This window comes from Podarcis erhardii, assembly GCF_964252035.2.
Source record: "Podarcis erhardii genome assembly, chromosome: 6".
Lineage (NCBI taxonomy): Eukaryota > Metazoa > Chordata > Lepidosauria > Squamata > Lacertidae > Podarcis > Podarcis erhardii.
In genome coordinates this window covers 83,241,202-83,256,443 of record NC_138510.1, presented here as the reverse complement: position 1 = coordinate 83,256,443, position 15,242 = coordinate 83,241,202, and the positions used below count along the sequence as shown (strand labels likewise).

General features: G+C 46.2%; 1 protein-coding gene across 1 annotated transcript in view; it reads left to right on the top strand.

The window, feature by feature from the left end:
• Positions 1-3,239: 3,239 nt before the first annotated feature.
• Positions 3,240-15,242, top strand: part of CRB1 (crumbs cell polarity complex component 1) — a 138,925-nt gene continuing 126,922 nt past the window's right edge. The window contains exon 1 of the mRNA XM_081866237.1: positions 3,240-3,387. Within this exon, the coding sequence (XP_081722363.1) occupies positions 3,312-3,387 (76 nt within the window). The 5' untranslated portion in view covers positions 3,240-3,311. The remainder of the gene's footprint in view (positions 3,388-15,242) is intronic.

Below are 15,242 nucleotides of genomic sequence, written 5' to 3'. Positions count from 1 at the left end.
GGTTTCCTCCTTTCTGGACTCTTCTGACGCTGACCCCCCTGAGTCTTGGCCCTCCTTCCGGCGGGCTTTAGGACCTGGCTCCCTATCCGGGCTACCTGCTGTGCTGCTCGCCTGTACATTTGAACTTGGCGCGCGCGCCCAGCCGGTAACTTTCCTCTTGACCGTTTCCCCGCTCTCCGATGGAGGCGTGGTCAATCCTGACTCATCTCCTCTCGCTGGTGGTGAGAACACTGGTCCCGATGCCTGGGACTCCTCCCCCCCACTGCGCTCTGGTGGGGAAGCTGGTCCTGATTTCCAACTGCTGCTCTGGGAGTCCCCGCTGGCCCCTTCCTTCTGGGGTTTCCCCCTTGGCACCCCCCTTGCCCTGGCCATCGGCGCTCCCTTCTGTGAATCTTCCGATTCGCTGGAGAGGCTCATGGAATCCCTCGGACCACTTTCATCTCCTGTGCTTCCCTCGGATTCCTCCCCCTCGCTCTCCATTTCCTCCCTCTCCTGTGCCTCTGCTCCTGAGCCCCTGACAGGAGTGAACTCCCATTCCTCGGTCCAGGCTCCTGCCAACCTAGCAGTTCGAAAGCATGCCAGTGCAAGTAAATAAATAGGTACCGGTGTGGCGGGAATGTAAACGGCGTTTCCGTGTGCTTTGGCTTCCATCACGGTGCTCCATTGTGCCAGTACGGTTTAGTCATGCTGGCCACATAACCCGGAAAGTTGTCTGTGGACAAATACCAGCAAGATGAGCGCCGCAACCTCATAGTCACCTTTCACTAGACTTAACTGTCCAGGGGTCCCTTACCTTAATAATTAATAATAATTTCTTTATTTGTACCCCACCCATCTGACTGGGTTGCCCTGACTTCTGTGGGTGCCTTCCAACCTATATAGAAACACATTAAAACATTACATGTTAAAAAGCTTCCCTATACAGTACAAGACTGCCTTCAGATGTGTTTTAAAGGTTATAGTATAGTTACTCATCTTGACATCTGATGGGAGGGTGTTCCACAGGGTGGGTGCCACTACTCTGAAGGCCCTCTTCCTAGCTTTGATCATATTAAATCTGCCCTGGGTACCTGTTTGGTTCAGTGTACAATTCACTGCTGGTTTGGACAGTGAGACTGAGCTCAGACTACTTGTTTCCACAAAATCTGTGCAGATAATATATGGGGGCTTTTTCTGGGTGTTCTCCACTTTCAAAGGTGAGGTGGAAAAATGGCCTTCTCTGTTGTAGCTCCCCAGCTATGTTTGACAGGCATCTAAAATAGTAAAAGTTTAAGTGGCAGTTGAAAACATGTATCTTATCCTGAGCCATTGGCAGCTAATTCTCAATATTTGGTGGATGAGGGAATAGCTTCTCTGGTATTTTTAAGTTTCTGTAGTATTTTGGTTCATTTAATTAACTCATTATTATTGCTTTTATTCACTGATTTTTTATATTATTATTTTGTATTGTGAGTCTCCTTAGAAACCTAGATGACCTTACAAGGTAGGACCAAAATATTTTAATTTGTGAATAAATATTGGGTGTAACTAGATGTTGTTCACACATAGCAGCTGGTGCTGAAAAGAAAGCAGAAGGTTTGTGTCTTCTTCTCCCCCCCCCCCAAATGTCTAGTAAAATAGAAAGTGTAACAATATCACATTGAGCTGCCCCCCACTCTTCATGGGTAGTGTCTGGGGTGTGCATAATATTTTTTATTAATATACTTGAATCATTTATATCCTGCCTTTCAAAAAGGAACTCTTTTCAAGGCAGCTTGCATAAGTAAAACCTCAAAACAACGATTGAAACAGCATCAAATAACATAGTTTTTAAATGCACCTTCCAAAATCTGAAAGGGCAAAATGGGGACAGTGTTTTACCAGAAACTGGTATTAGAAAACAGACTTTTGCCAGTAACTAGGGGCCCCTGGACGCGGGTGGCGCTGTGTGTTAAACCACAGAGCCTAGGACTTGCCGATCAGAAGGTCGGCGGTTCTAATCCCCGTGACGGGGTGAGCTCCCGTTGCTCGGTCCCTGCTCTTGCCAACCTAGCAGTTCGAAAGCACACCAAAGTGCAAGTAGATAAATAGGTACCACTCTGGCGGGAAGGTAAACAGCGTTTCTGTGTGCTGCTCTGGTTCTCCAGAAGCGGCTTAGTCATGCTGGCCACATGACCCGGAAGCTGTACGCCGGCTCCCTCGGCCAATAAAGCGAGATGAGCGCTGCAACCCCAGAGTCGGCCACGACTGGACCTAATGGTCAGGGATCCCTTTACCTTTACCTTTAGGGCCCCCTGGAGTATTTTGTTTCTTCTATTTCTCATCTTCTGGCAAGAGTGCCATTGGTTATGTAATTAAGACAGCATCACCCATGCATAGGAGGAAGGTACTGGTATGCTCAGTGGACCTCCAAGGTTCGCACAAGTACAAAATATATTGGAGAGGGGGACAAAAGATGGGAAGGATCCCCAGAGAGCTTATTGAGACTGAAAGTGTGCGCTGGGAATGAGATTTTGGCCAATGGTAAAGGGTGAAATGTTGTATGGGAGTGGGATGGGGAATGGACAGGAGAGTTTTGAAGGACTTCATAGCCGAAAGCCTGGAGCAGTGAACTGAAGCATCTCCTCACTATTTTGCCTTGTTTTTGGAGCTCTGATTGGTGCAGCTCAAATGTTTGCGTGTAAAAGTTGAAAATTATTCTTATTTATGCTATGGGGAGGAGACCCACAAAGTGGCTGGCTCTTGCACACCCATTAGGGACTCCTCTCTCTATGAAAATCCTATGTAGAGAGTTAATTTTTCCATCTCTTAACACTTAAAACAGCAATTGCTTTATTTGCCCAGTCCATTTTTAAAAGATCTATTGTTCACACATGCAAAGTGTTACTATCGGGGGCTCTTTAATACAACCCTGGGGGACAGTAATTGAATGGAGCTTTGCATTGAGGAAGCGGTGGGTGGGGAAGTCTCGAAAGAAAACTGTTCCAGCATGCAGTTTGGGGGCGCCGTTTCTCTCCAGTGGGCAGAATTCTTCACAAAACCAGGGGAATCAAAAGAGACTCCAGTCCAGTTTGTGGAGAAGTCTGCACCAGGTTTGAGACTTCGCCCAGTGCGGCTGGAGTAAAATCTTCCCAAGCACAAATGCCTTTTAAGTGGAACTCGGTTGGTGGGTTTGCGGTGCTGCGTTTGGCAAAGGGCACAGTCAGAGATGGCATGCAATGGACCCTGTGCCTTGACTGTCAGCCTGCGGTTAGGGCAGAAGTAGGAAGCAATACATCTCAACCCCTGCCCCGGGAATAACTGGCAACTTTAAAGAAGGATGCTCCATCAAGATGAATATGACTCATTCAAAAACTAACTCTCTCCTCATCTTCTACCTCAGTTTCTTGCTGCTTGTCCACTTAAAAAGTAAGCATTATTTTGTCTGTCTCTTCTGTCATTGTGTCTAGGTAAAGAGATAAAACACTTCTAGCAGAAATCTCTAAAGATGATAAATGTTGGCAGGCAGGCAGGGTAGGGGGAGAGAGACCTAAATGTCAAAAGTATGTTTTCTAAGTTTTAGAAAACTTATAGAACAGATGGCTTGGGGGCCATAGAACTTTGAGATGCTCAGCAAGACAAACATTTTTGAACAAATGGTTATTTCAAAAGACGACCCCCCCCCCCGAATTACTCCTGTGTTCTTCAGCAGTGTTGAACTTTGTTGTTATTAGACATGTGCTAAGGCTCAAGGTTTAAAATGTTAAATGGGTGGTTAATATATTTCTTTTTTTCCCCTGCATTCTGTTGCAACTTATTAATCTGTTCATCACATCTGTTTTTGACATTTGACGCTCTCTTGAATTGCCGTTTGCTTAAAAGCCATGCCACAGAAGTCTGAGGACAGGGAAACCTCGGAGAAAAGCTTCCACAAAATGTCACAGGGCATTTAATTTTTTCTCTCTCTTGTAAATACAACCCGTCCATTAGGAGGAGAAAGGCAGTGTCCATTAATGACTTTTTTTTAACCTTTTCAACAAACTCCCACTTTATAGGGTGGTGTGAAAAAAGCTTTTGAAATGGGTTTTCTTTCATCATTTTGTCAGAACGATGACAGTACGTACAACATGAAATTTAAAGTGGGCTCAGCTGGCAGAGGATGATCTGTGTTTATGAAGGGAAGGCTCTGTTGAACAGGTTTTGAAACCAACAATTGGTGTGTGCGCGCTTCTTCTGTGTCTGTGTTTTTGTCTGAAGGGGCTGTGTGATTTGTTGCCTGCCGAATGTGAATCTTAATCAGGCAGGCTTACAGCAGCTGCCATTAAGCAAGAAGACTTGGCATTAGTACACAATGTCTTGTAATCTGGGTCACCTTCTGTTGCTGTCTGCATAAAACTGTTGTTACCCACATAGTTTTATAGTGCCGATACTGGGAGCTATTAACATGAGGCAGATAAATCGATCAACAGAAGACAAAACTTTAGAAAAGGCATGCGGTTATGGATAACTTTTTGAAGAACAGTGCTAACCTCATATTTATCTCGTATTGAAAATTACAACATACATTTGATAACACATTACACAATTTTAGTAGCATAAATAATGCCTTGTTTCTCTTAACTAAAGCATATACTAATTTAAAAGAAACAAATTATAGCAAAGCGGTTAATATTATTAATAGTTCATGTCAGCCTTCCAAAACCCTATAAAAAGGTTGCAACTAAGCCATAAATTTAGATTTCTGTTATGTCTTAATCTAATATTGCTTAGTTTTGTTGACTGTGCTAACTTTATCCATGTCTTTTGCATTGGATGTTTTAGACTTTCCCCAATTCTTAGCAACGGCAAGTTTAGCAACGCAACATGTGCCTATGATATGTGCTTATTCACTTACTGCCTTTCTCATGCTCGCACATTGTCTCTTCTCACACTTGTGGGCACACAGACACACCATACCCTTCAGCAGGCAAATAATGGACCATGCCCATTACAATATCTTAAATTGGGTTCTAGAGAAGGAACATGTGAATGCATAAGAGAACTGCATATGCAGCCTGAAAAGACAAGCCATAGTGAGTTGGATGGCTTGTGTCCTCGACGGATAAATCTTCTGTAGTGAAACAGAAAGCAAAGCTCCACTATATGTGTGATTCTGTTTCATTGGATTCTTGCCATAATCAAAATGTCCCCTCTAAAGCTCAGTGAGTCACACGTCACTTTCCAACTCAAACTTTTGCGCTTATGTAATACAGGCTAAATTATTGCACTGCAGAAATGCACTTAACATAGCAAGGGGCACTCTACTAACTTTACCACCACATCAACAAAAGGATCAAGGAGGAGGTTTCCCCACTGGCAGATTTCTCCAGACCATGTTGCATGGGAAAGCACTTGAATGTTGCTACCACTGCCCTCTTCCCCCGAGATCTACCCATGAACTAGATCCAGTTCGTGTTCTCTCAAATCACTACCCCATTGACAAAGCCAACGATGATAGGACCAAATAATAAAATGTGGTGTAATTTATGGGAAGGCTGCAGGGAGGTGCTTGGAAATGGAAGAAGAGCCTACTGTCCTACTTCTGCTTTTGAGTCTCGAGCAGTAGAAGATGTTGCGTGCTTTTCATGTATGCAACTTTTGTTCTGTCATGGGACCTGCTCAACTTGAGCAAAAATAGAGATAATGTATATATGAATAGGGATGCGGGTGGCGCTGTGGGTTAAACCACAGAGCCTAGGATTTGCCGATCAGAAGGTCGGCGGTTCAAATCCCCGCGACGGGGTGAGCTCCCGTTGCTCGGTCCCTGCTCCTGCCAACCTAGCAGTTCGAAAGCACATCAAAGTGCAAGTAGATAAATACCGTATTTTTCGCTCTATAGGACGCACTTTTTCCCCTTCAAAAATGAAGGGGAAATGTGTGTGCGTCCTATGGAGCGAAGACGCCATAGCCCCGTGACCCTCTCCCGGCTGGAGAGGTGACGCGTGGCTATGGAAGGAGCCTCTATAGCCGTGCGTCACCTCTCCAGCCGGGAGAGCGCGGGTGGGGAAAAAAATGCCCCCCGCGACCCTCTCCCGGCTGGAGATGTGACGCGCGGCTATGGCTGGAGCCTCTATAGCCGCGCGGCTATGGCTGGAGCCTCTATAGCCGCGCGTCACCTCTCCAGCCGGGAGAGCGCGCGTGGGGGGGGAAATGCCCCCCGCGACCCTCTCCCGGCTGGAGAGCGCGCGTGGGGCAAAAGAAGCCATAGCCCCGCGACCCTCTCCCAGCTGGAGAGGTGACACGCAGCTATGGCAGAAACCTCTATAGCCGCGTGTCACCTCTCCAGCCGGGAGAGCGCACGCGGGGCTAGAGAAACCATAGCCCCGTGACCCTCTCCCAGCTGGAGAGGTGATGCGCGGCTATGGCAGGAGCCTCCATAGCCGCGCGTCACCTCCCCAGCTGGGTGAGCGCGAGCGGGGCAAAAGGAGCCATAGCCCAGCTGGAGAGGTGACGCCAACTATGGCAGCAGCCCCTCCGCTTCGCCTTTCCGCTGCTCCCTGACCTGCTCCTTGGGGCTGGTGGTGGGCTTCCCCTGCCAGCCCCAAAGAGCAGGTCGAAAGGAACCTGAAGCATGGACCGACCCCTCTTGCTCTCCAGGCTTCCAAGGTAGCCACCTGAACGGCACCTTGTTTTAGAGCGGGAAAACAAGAGCAGGAAAATTCTCCCCCTCTCTGCGCAGCGCCTCCTGCCGCTCCGCTGAAGGGGCGCTGGGCAGAGAGGGGGAGAATTTTTTTTCTTGTTCTCCCCCCTCTAAAACAAGGTGCGTCCTATTGTCCGGTGCGTCCTATGGTGCGAAAAATACGGTAGGTACCGCTCCGGCGGGAAGGTAAACGGCGTTTCCGTGCACTGCTACCTCGGCCAATAAAGCGAGATGAGCACCGCAACCCCAGAGTTGGCCACGACTGGACCTAATGGTCAGGGGTCCCTTTACCCTTTAACTTTATATATGAATAGGGAACAATGGGTTGTGTCCAGGTTAAGTTCCCATTCACTAGCCTCATTGCTTTCTGCGGCACATAAGTTCAACTCGCTTCCCATCAGAATCCAGCCCATTATTTTTGACCGAATTGTATGAGCCGCTCCAGATGTCTTTCTCTTTTTTGCATATTCATGATTATTTGTGCTCATGTTGCTATAAGGGCAGTCCCTTGCAATCCCGTTTTCAATGCTGTTCGTGCCTGCAAAAGTTTTGGAGTGGTCACCCTGTTTCATTTCCAGTTAGTGTGTATCTTGTAGCTTTCTGCTGAATTTCTGCAACTTTTTATACCGCAATATTCTGGTTTACTTTTGTTCTGCTCTGGTTGCACTATAGCCTTTTCAGACAGTGGTATTGTGCCCTTTGTGGCTGTCTGGCTTTCCATTGGGAAAACTGAATCAGGAGCTGAACCCTGGGGAGACTTAACACAAGCTTCAGAAACAGTAGTAGGAAGACACATGCGTTTCATTAACGTATTGTTCCCAAGATACCATTCTTTTTGACACAAAAGTTCCTCAAGGTAGCTCACACACTGCAAAAGAAATATTGAAACCCAATATGAATCCATAATAATGCACTCTAGAAGTGTACCCATGCTAGGCTTGTGGCAGCAAATAAAACATAGAGCCTTGTAGTGCCTTATGCATTGTCATGGGATAAAGCTTTCTCAGCCAAGAGCCCACTTCACCAGATATATCCAGCAATTGCCAGCTGTAGAGCCTTCTATTTTCCTAATAAGAGAAACTGCTGATATGACCAGCTATGACTGTTTCACAGAAATGATTGCGAGACCCTCTAGAAGTTGATGAACTACAGTTTCCATCATCCCAGACCATTGGCTATGCTCAATGGAGAATAAGCTATGGGCTGAAAACATACGTAGGGCTGCCATAGGCAATAACCATCTTCCTCTCAAATTTTAGAGCTAAACATTAGTTCATCTACTGTTTTGTTTTGTTTTACTAAAGAATTCTGTGCAACCAACAAATTTTTCCTAATCTTCCTTCCATCCAGCACTAAAAGATAATCCATGCTGTGGAAAACTTCAGCAGCTAGTGTGAAGCATGCAAACAAACAGTGCTTTTTTTTCAAGGGTATGCAATATCGGCCCCTCTTTTTGTTGTTGTTGTTAAAAAGTGTGGCACTTATTTAACAACTTCATGGTGAGCGCTGGCATCTATTTTTCGGGGGGGGGGGGAAGCACTGCGAATGTAGTATGGGCCAAATTCTTACAGCGGGGCACAAATACAAGAATTTTAAAAATCTAAAATGTCCCAAGGGGTTATTGAATCATCTTTTGAGCATAGCTGTCAACATTTTCCCTTTTTTTAAGGGAAATTCACTTATTCTGAATAGGATTCCTCGCAAGAAAAGGGAAAAGTTGATAGCTCTGCTTTTGAGTGGTTCCCTCATCTGCACACAGCAGCTCAAATAATATGTAAAGCAACGGAAAAGTCACACATTTTTTTGAGAACCTGGTTTTCTCTTTGAGGAACGGACACGACGTAGTCTCTGCCGTCCTCACAAAAAGAGACTTTTCTTTCTCTGGGGGGACAGTCTCTGCTGCTTTACACATTCCTAATTAATGTCTAATTATTGTAGTAGAATAAAAGCTCCGCTTACAAAGGGATTTGTGGTTTCTGAACAAGCCCCCTCGCCTACAAGGGAAGATGAACAGTACCAGCAGTTTTACAGGAAAGGCAGGCCAGCAGGCAGCAAGTATTGTGTGGTTGATGAGTGCCTGAGAAATCTGGTGCTTCAGCTGACCCTCATTAGGTGGATGAAGAATAAGAGCCAGCTAGGAGGGTATTCAACAGGCTTGGACTGTTCCTGTAGGGAAACTGGCTGAGCTTCTCTCTCTCTCCCCCCCCCCCTCTCTCTTACTCTCAGTGCAAGATGTTATAGACTGTGTCCTGGAATACCCTCTCAAATTCAGGGAGGAAAAGATCCCACAATCCTTTCATTTATTGGTGAGGGCGGCAGGGAAAGAAGCCCAGATAATGAGCTGAGACATTTCAGCTCTTCTCTTCCATTAATAGCTCCCCTCATGGTCACACATTCAAATGACATTTTTTCACACCTCCATCCTTTTGTTTGGGCCGGGAAGGTACAGTATTTCAGCATCCTGCTAACGTACGATTTGGTCCCTCAGAAGTGGAGCTCAGACTAAATAAATGGGCAGCTTTAGAACTGTTGGTTTGATGAGATTCACTTGTGGCAATATCTGGGTCCCTGAGAAGTGGGTGGTGGTAAAAGTCACCATTGCCACCCCTCTCTTCTTGGCTCTAAAGCATCTTGCCTGCCTTATGGCGGGGGGAATGAACTACTTAAAAACTACTTGTTTTAAAATGGGAGTTTAAATGCTGCCCACCAGCTTTCACTATTTCTTCAGCTATTAACCAGAGTTAGCCAACATGGTGATACCTTCCTAAAGTTGTTGGACTGCAACTCCCATAAGCCCTAGCCAGCATGGCCAATGGGTCAAAGATGATGGGAGCTGTAGTCCAATGACACCTGTAGGTAACCATGTTAGCTATTCCTGCGTTAATGCAACAACCCTCCCCTCTCCTTTGCACACTGGCACTCGGCTTACTGCTGTCCCTCACTACTGTTTTCACAATCGGTGTCCTCCCCAGATCTCTAAAGTATCCATATGCAGCCCATATCTCCATGCGTTCAGTAAGCAAGTGCTATATAAACAGCTTAAATGAACAAATAAAATAACATTTCCATCCGACTCAATGGACTCTCACTGCCACTCCAAGAAGATAAGGGTGATGCGCTTGTTTATCACAACATCAACATACTTGCCCCGGGCGGAAAACGAGACATCCTGTTTTTTCACGCAGGATCTCTCTGCTGCCATTTTGGGTGCCACACTCTCAGGTTAGAGCTTTTTGGAGTGGTATGGGTCACATGACATGTAACTGAGTATCCTGGGAAAGGGTGTAGGTGGCTGTAACTCTGAACAGGAGTATTCCACATGGCAACATTTTAACCCTAGCATTTTGGAAAAATTAGAGAGTTAAGTGCGGCTGATCTTCTGGCTGTTGGCTTTTGACTCTTGGCCATCTCTTGAACACACAAACAAATAAGAGACTGGGCAGATTCTAGATGTTGCTATCCCAGGACAGCAATTGTGTGAAGAAGACACAACGCAGATCAGTTCTTTCCACAAAGACAACTCCATTATCCCATTGTATTTATGAGGTCAGCTTTGGCTGGTCAACACCTCAACACCCCCCCACACACAAACACCAAAAAAGAAATTCAGATTCTGTGCAGTTGTCACTGTTAATGATCCTGTGTGTTTTTCAACTCTGTGTGTGGGCTTAAAACTACTTCTTTTTGATAGAATAAGGACTGCGTGTCTCCTAACATTTCATGTGTCTGCTTCAATTTCATGGAACATGTAGGCAAGACGGGGCTGTTCCAGAGTGCAGGAGCAGCAGGGAGCCAGCACCAACCCCCAGTTTGCATTTTAAAAGCAGCTTTCCCAAATGCATTCAGTTTCATCAAGCGCTTGGAGAAATTCTAATGCTTTTATCATTCTCCTTTTGCTCCATTATTTGAAGTAGGACAGTGTGCCCTGTACAGCTACAGAGACAGGATTGTATTGGGGGAGTTAGATTTGTGCTGGAGGGTTGATAATATAGGTTTCTTTTTTGCACATCAGATAGGCAGGCAGATGGATAGACATTTGTGTGCACATACATGTGTGTGTTTTGTTTCAAGTGGCTGCACTGGAGGTTGAAAGGAAACGTGAGCCCTATTCAGCTCACACAACAAATAATCTCACACTGCAGGAGAGAATGGTTGGGCCCACTGACTGCCCCACTGCTGCATCCCTAATAATAATAATAATTTATTATTTATACCCCGCCCATCTGGCAGTTTCCCCAGCCACTCTGGGCGGCTTCCAATCAAGTGTTAAAAACAATACAGCATTAAATATTAAAAACTTCCCTAAACAGGGCTGCCTTCAGATGTCTTTTAAAGAGAAGATAGCTGCTTATTTCCTTCACATCTGAAGGGAGGGCGTTCCACAGGGCGGGCACCACTACCGAGAAGGCCCTCTGTCTGGTTCCCTGTAACCTCACTTCTCGCAATGAGGGAACCGCCAGAAGGCCCTTGGCGCTGGATCTCAGTGTCCGGGCTGAACGATGGGGGCGGAGACGCTCCTTCATGTATACAGGACCGATCCTGTTTAGGGCTTTAAAGGTCAGCACCAACACTTTGAATTGTGCTCGGAAACGTACTGGGAACCAATGCAGATCTCTCAGGACCGGTGTTATGTGGTCCCGGCGGCCACTCCCAGTCACCAGTCTAGCTGCTGCATTCTGGAATAATTGCTGTTCCGGGTCACCTTCAAAGGTAGCCCCTCGTAGAGCGCATTGCAGTAGTCCAAACGGGAGATAACTAGAGCATGCACCACTCTGGCAAGACAGTCCGCAGGCAGGTAGGGTCTCAGCCTGTGTACCAAATGGAGCTGATAGACAGCCGCCCTGGACACAGAATTAACCAGCCTGCTGTATGAGTGTGGGTTCTCTCTCTGATGAGGAACCCTGATCACATTGGGTTCTAAATCACGTGGACACACTGCATGCATTGAACAGGCACCCCAGGTGAGATCTTTCTCCAATGTTTGGCCATTGGAAGGGCAGTGGCGAAACAGTGGCTGGGGCATGGCCAATGAGCACAGCCTTCCTGCCTTGCTTCATATAGCTATTCATCCATGGTGTGACGTCATGTCAGCCTGGTAACAGGTAGTTGCAACCGACGTTCTATCACTTAGAGATCTGTTGCAGCTGCAAACTTTAACAGGCTCAATCAGCAGATCAAACAAGTGAAGTCTTGGTTAATTAGTCTGTGGGGGCAAATTTTAATTGCTGGGAATAAAATTTTAATGTTGAGGCTATTACGCTCCCACATGTTTCATGCTTCGTAGCACTTCTGATTCCAATATGTTACTGTCTTAGATGTCGGGGGAGAGAGGGAAATATGAAGGATGGTCATTTCTTATAATGTTTCTTTTGTTAAATTGCAAGCTCTCTCACACCTCAGTGTGTCAAAGAGGCACAGATGGTCATAGGCATGTTTATTTAAATATAATACATTAACCATTCAACTGATTAAAAGGGAAATGTTAAATGAACTAAAAAAAACTCTACAGTGGTGCCCCGCAAGACGAATGCCTCGCAAGACGAAAAACCCGCTTGACGAAAGGGTTTTCCATTTTTCGAGGCGCTTCGCAAGACGAATTTCCCTATGGGCTTGCTTCGCAAGACGAAAACGTCTTGCGAGTCTTGCGATTTTTTTCGCTCCCCCCCTTTTTCTAAGCAGCTAATAGTCGCTAAGCCACTAAGCCGCTAATAGCCGCTAATAGCGCTAATCCACTAAGCCGCTAATAGGGTTGCTTCGCAAGACGAAAAAACCGCAAGACGAAGAGACTCGCGGAACGGATTATTTTCGTCTTGCGAGGCACCACTGTAATCAATTGACAGCTCTAAGCTGGTGTATTTACAGATTGTGTGTGTGTGTGCGCGCACACACACACACATTATGAATCTGATCCAGTCTCCCATCCCCTCCTGTGCATATTTTCTGCCAGTATCTCTCCTCTTCCTTGGCATCCTTCTTATGCATATTGAATTGCACTCCCAGGATAAGTGCTCATGTAAGCAACCAGCTGGATCTGGCCAGGTCCTCAAACCCATGCAAATCCACACAGACAAAGGCACACACTTATCCTTATTGGACATCCAGGAGACTGATTTGCCTGCTGTGTCTTCAGCCTTGGACATCTTTTCTTCTCCGGGGGTGAATTAGCTTGAAGTGATAAATTTTATCCTGTGCCTTCACAGGGGGTTGGCAGTTTCCTTTCTTTAATCTACTGTTCTTCCATTGTATTCTCAGAGGTTGCTACAGGCATACATTATGCACTTACAATAGGTCTGGCTCCTGGAAAACCAACCTGGAAAAGCAAGCGTGCGCACACACACACACACACACACACACTCACACTCTCTCATCTGAGACAACAGTTAGGAGAATTGACAAAAAACAGACAAGGTAATGACATTTATTCTTGCTTAAACCAAACCCATTACTGTGACAGTAGCATATATCCTGGGTCTCGGCCTGTTTAACAGAAAAGCTTGTCTCACTAACCTGGGAGCTATGAAAAAAGGACATATTAAATATGTGGTTCATTTTATTTGACCAGTTTTCCTTAGTGTAGATATATACAAAGCTTTGAGTAATTAAGAAAAACCTGATATTTGGGCAGAATGAAGTAGAGCTAACGTAAATTTAGAGAACAGATTCTCAAGTACATTACTGGACTTTCATGTGCTTACAGAAAACACACACATTAATATTATCCCAGTACAGTTTATTTCATCATTCCCAATATGTAGATGATAAAGAATCAGACTTTGGCAAGCTGATATTTAATGAGATTGCTGTTTTCATCCATTAGCCATACTATTTATGGTGTGTGTGTTTTTAAAAATAAAACGTAGTTTTTAAAAGCTGGGGTAAAATGGGAAGGAGCATAGCACAGACTCCTCTCATGCCTGGCTATGAATTCCAAGAAAATACCACAGTGCATTTCCTCCCATGGCTCCAAATGGAAACAATGGAGATTCCCTAAGCTACAGTTTTATACAGTGGTACCTCGGGTTAGGGACGCGGGTGGCGCTGTGGGCTAAACCGCAGAGCCTAGGATTTGCCGATCAGCAGGTCGGCGGTTCGAATCCCCACGACGGGGTGAGCTCCCGTTGCTCAGTCCCTGCTCTTGCCAACCTAGCAGTTCGAAAGCACGTCAAAGTGCAAGTAGATAAATAGGTACCGCTCCAGCGGGAAGGTAAACGGTGTTTCCGTGTGCTGCTGTGGTTTGCCAGAAGCGGCTTAGTCATGCTGGCCACATGACCCGGAAGCTGTATGCCGGCTCCCTTGGCCAATAAAGCGAGATGAGCACCACAACCCCAGAGTCAGCCACGATTGGACCTAATGGTCAAGGGTCCCTTGACCTTTACTTTACCTTACCTCAGGTAAGAACTTAATTCATCCTGGAGTTCCGTTCTTAACCTGATACTGTTCTTAACCTGAGGTACCACTTTAGCTAATGGAGCCTCCCGCTGCCGCCGCTCCACCGCCGCACGATTTCTGTTCTCAGCCTGAAGCAAAGTTCTTAACCCGAGGTACTATTTCTGGGTTAGCGGAGTCTGTAACCTGAAGCGTCTGTAACCCGAGGTACCACTGTACCCTATTACTTGGATCACATCTGAAAGATGTCTGGTGCCTTGAATGTTACTACTTTTAGCGCTGCATTAACAACCATGGAAATGGTATGGAACAGAGTAGCACAAACAAAAGGCAAGTCATATCCCAAGGAGTTTGCCATCTGGCTATGACAGGAGATGGAGGCGAAGGAATCAGGAACACATATAAGTCTATTTCAAAGTGAGACCACACAACCTTAGCTCTGCCACTGTGAGCCCTGCTGAGGTGGGGGACAGAGAGCATAGAGGGGAACCACCTGTAAATGAGTAGATTCTTCTCAGTGCTCCCCCCCCCAAGAAAAATAGGTGCCGGAACTCACCATGAAGTTGTTACAGTAAGTCACTGGGTCACCTGAGGCAGCCCTGAACCTGAGGCTGGATTGACAACAGCCATGTTTGCTGCCTGTGGAGGTGCTAAAAACCACGGCAACCATTTCCCCAGCTGGTTTTGGGGGGGGGGTCACCCCTGGTTCTGGTGCAGGTCAAATAAATGTCCCTTATCCTCTTAGATTCAGGTCGGTGGCTAAGGACTGCGTGTTGAGATTCTTGCATTGCAGGGGGGGTTGGACCCGATGACTCTCTGGGTCCCTTCCAACTCTATGATTCTACAGTGGTACCTCGGGTTGCATATGCTTCAGGTTACAGACTCCGCTAACCCAGAAATAGTGCTTCAGGTTAAGAACTTTGCTTCAGGATGAGAACAGAAATCGTGCTCCGGCGGCGCGGCAGCAGCAGGAGGCCCCATTAGCTAAAGTGGTGCTTCAGGTTAAGAACAGTTTCAGGTTAAGTACGGACCTCCGGAACGAATTAAGAACTTAAACTGAGGTACCACTGTATATGTATCCAGTCAGATTTGCACAGGAGCATTCAGTCAGTCATTCGTTGTACAGAAAGCAGCACCCAAGTTTTCTAAGAAGTTTCCCCAAATGTCAGGGTCACTCATCAGCCTTTTGCTTCTCTGCTCCCGCCGCATTCCAGCCATT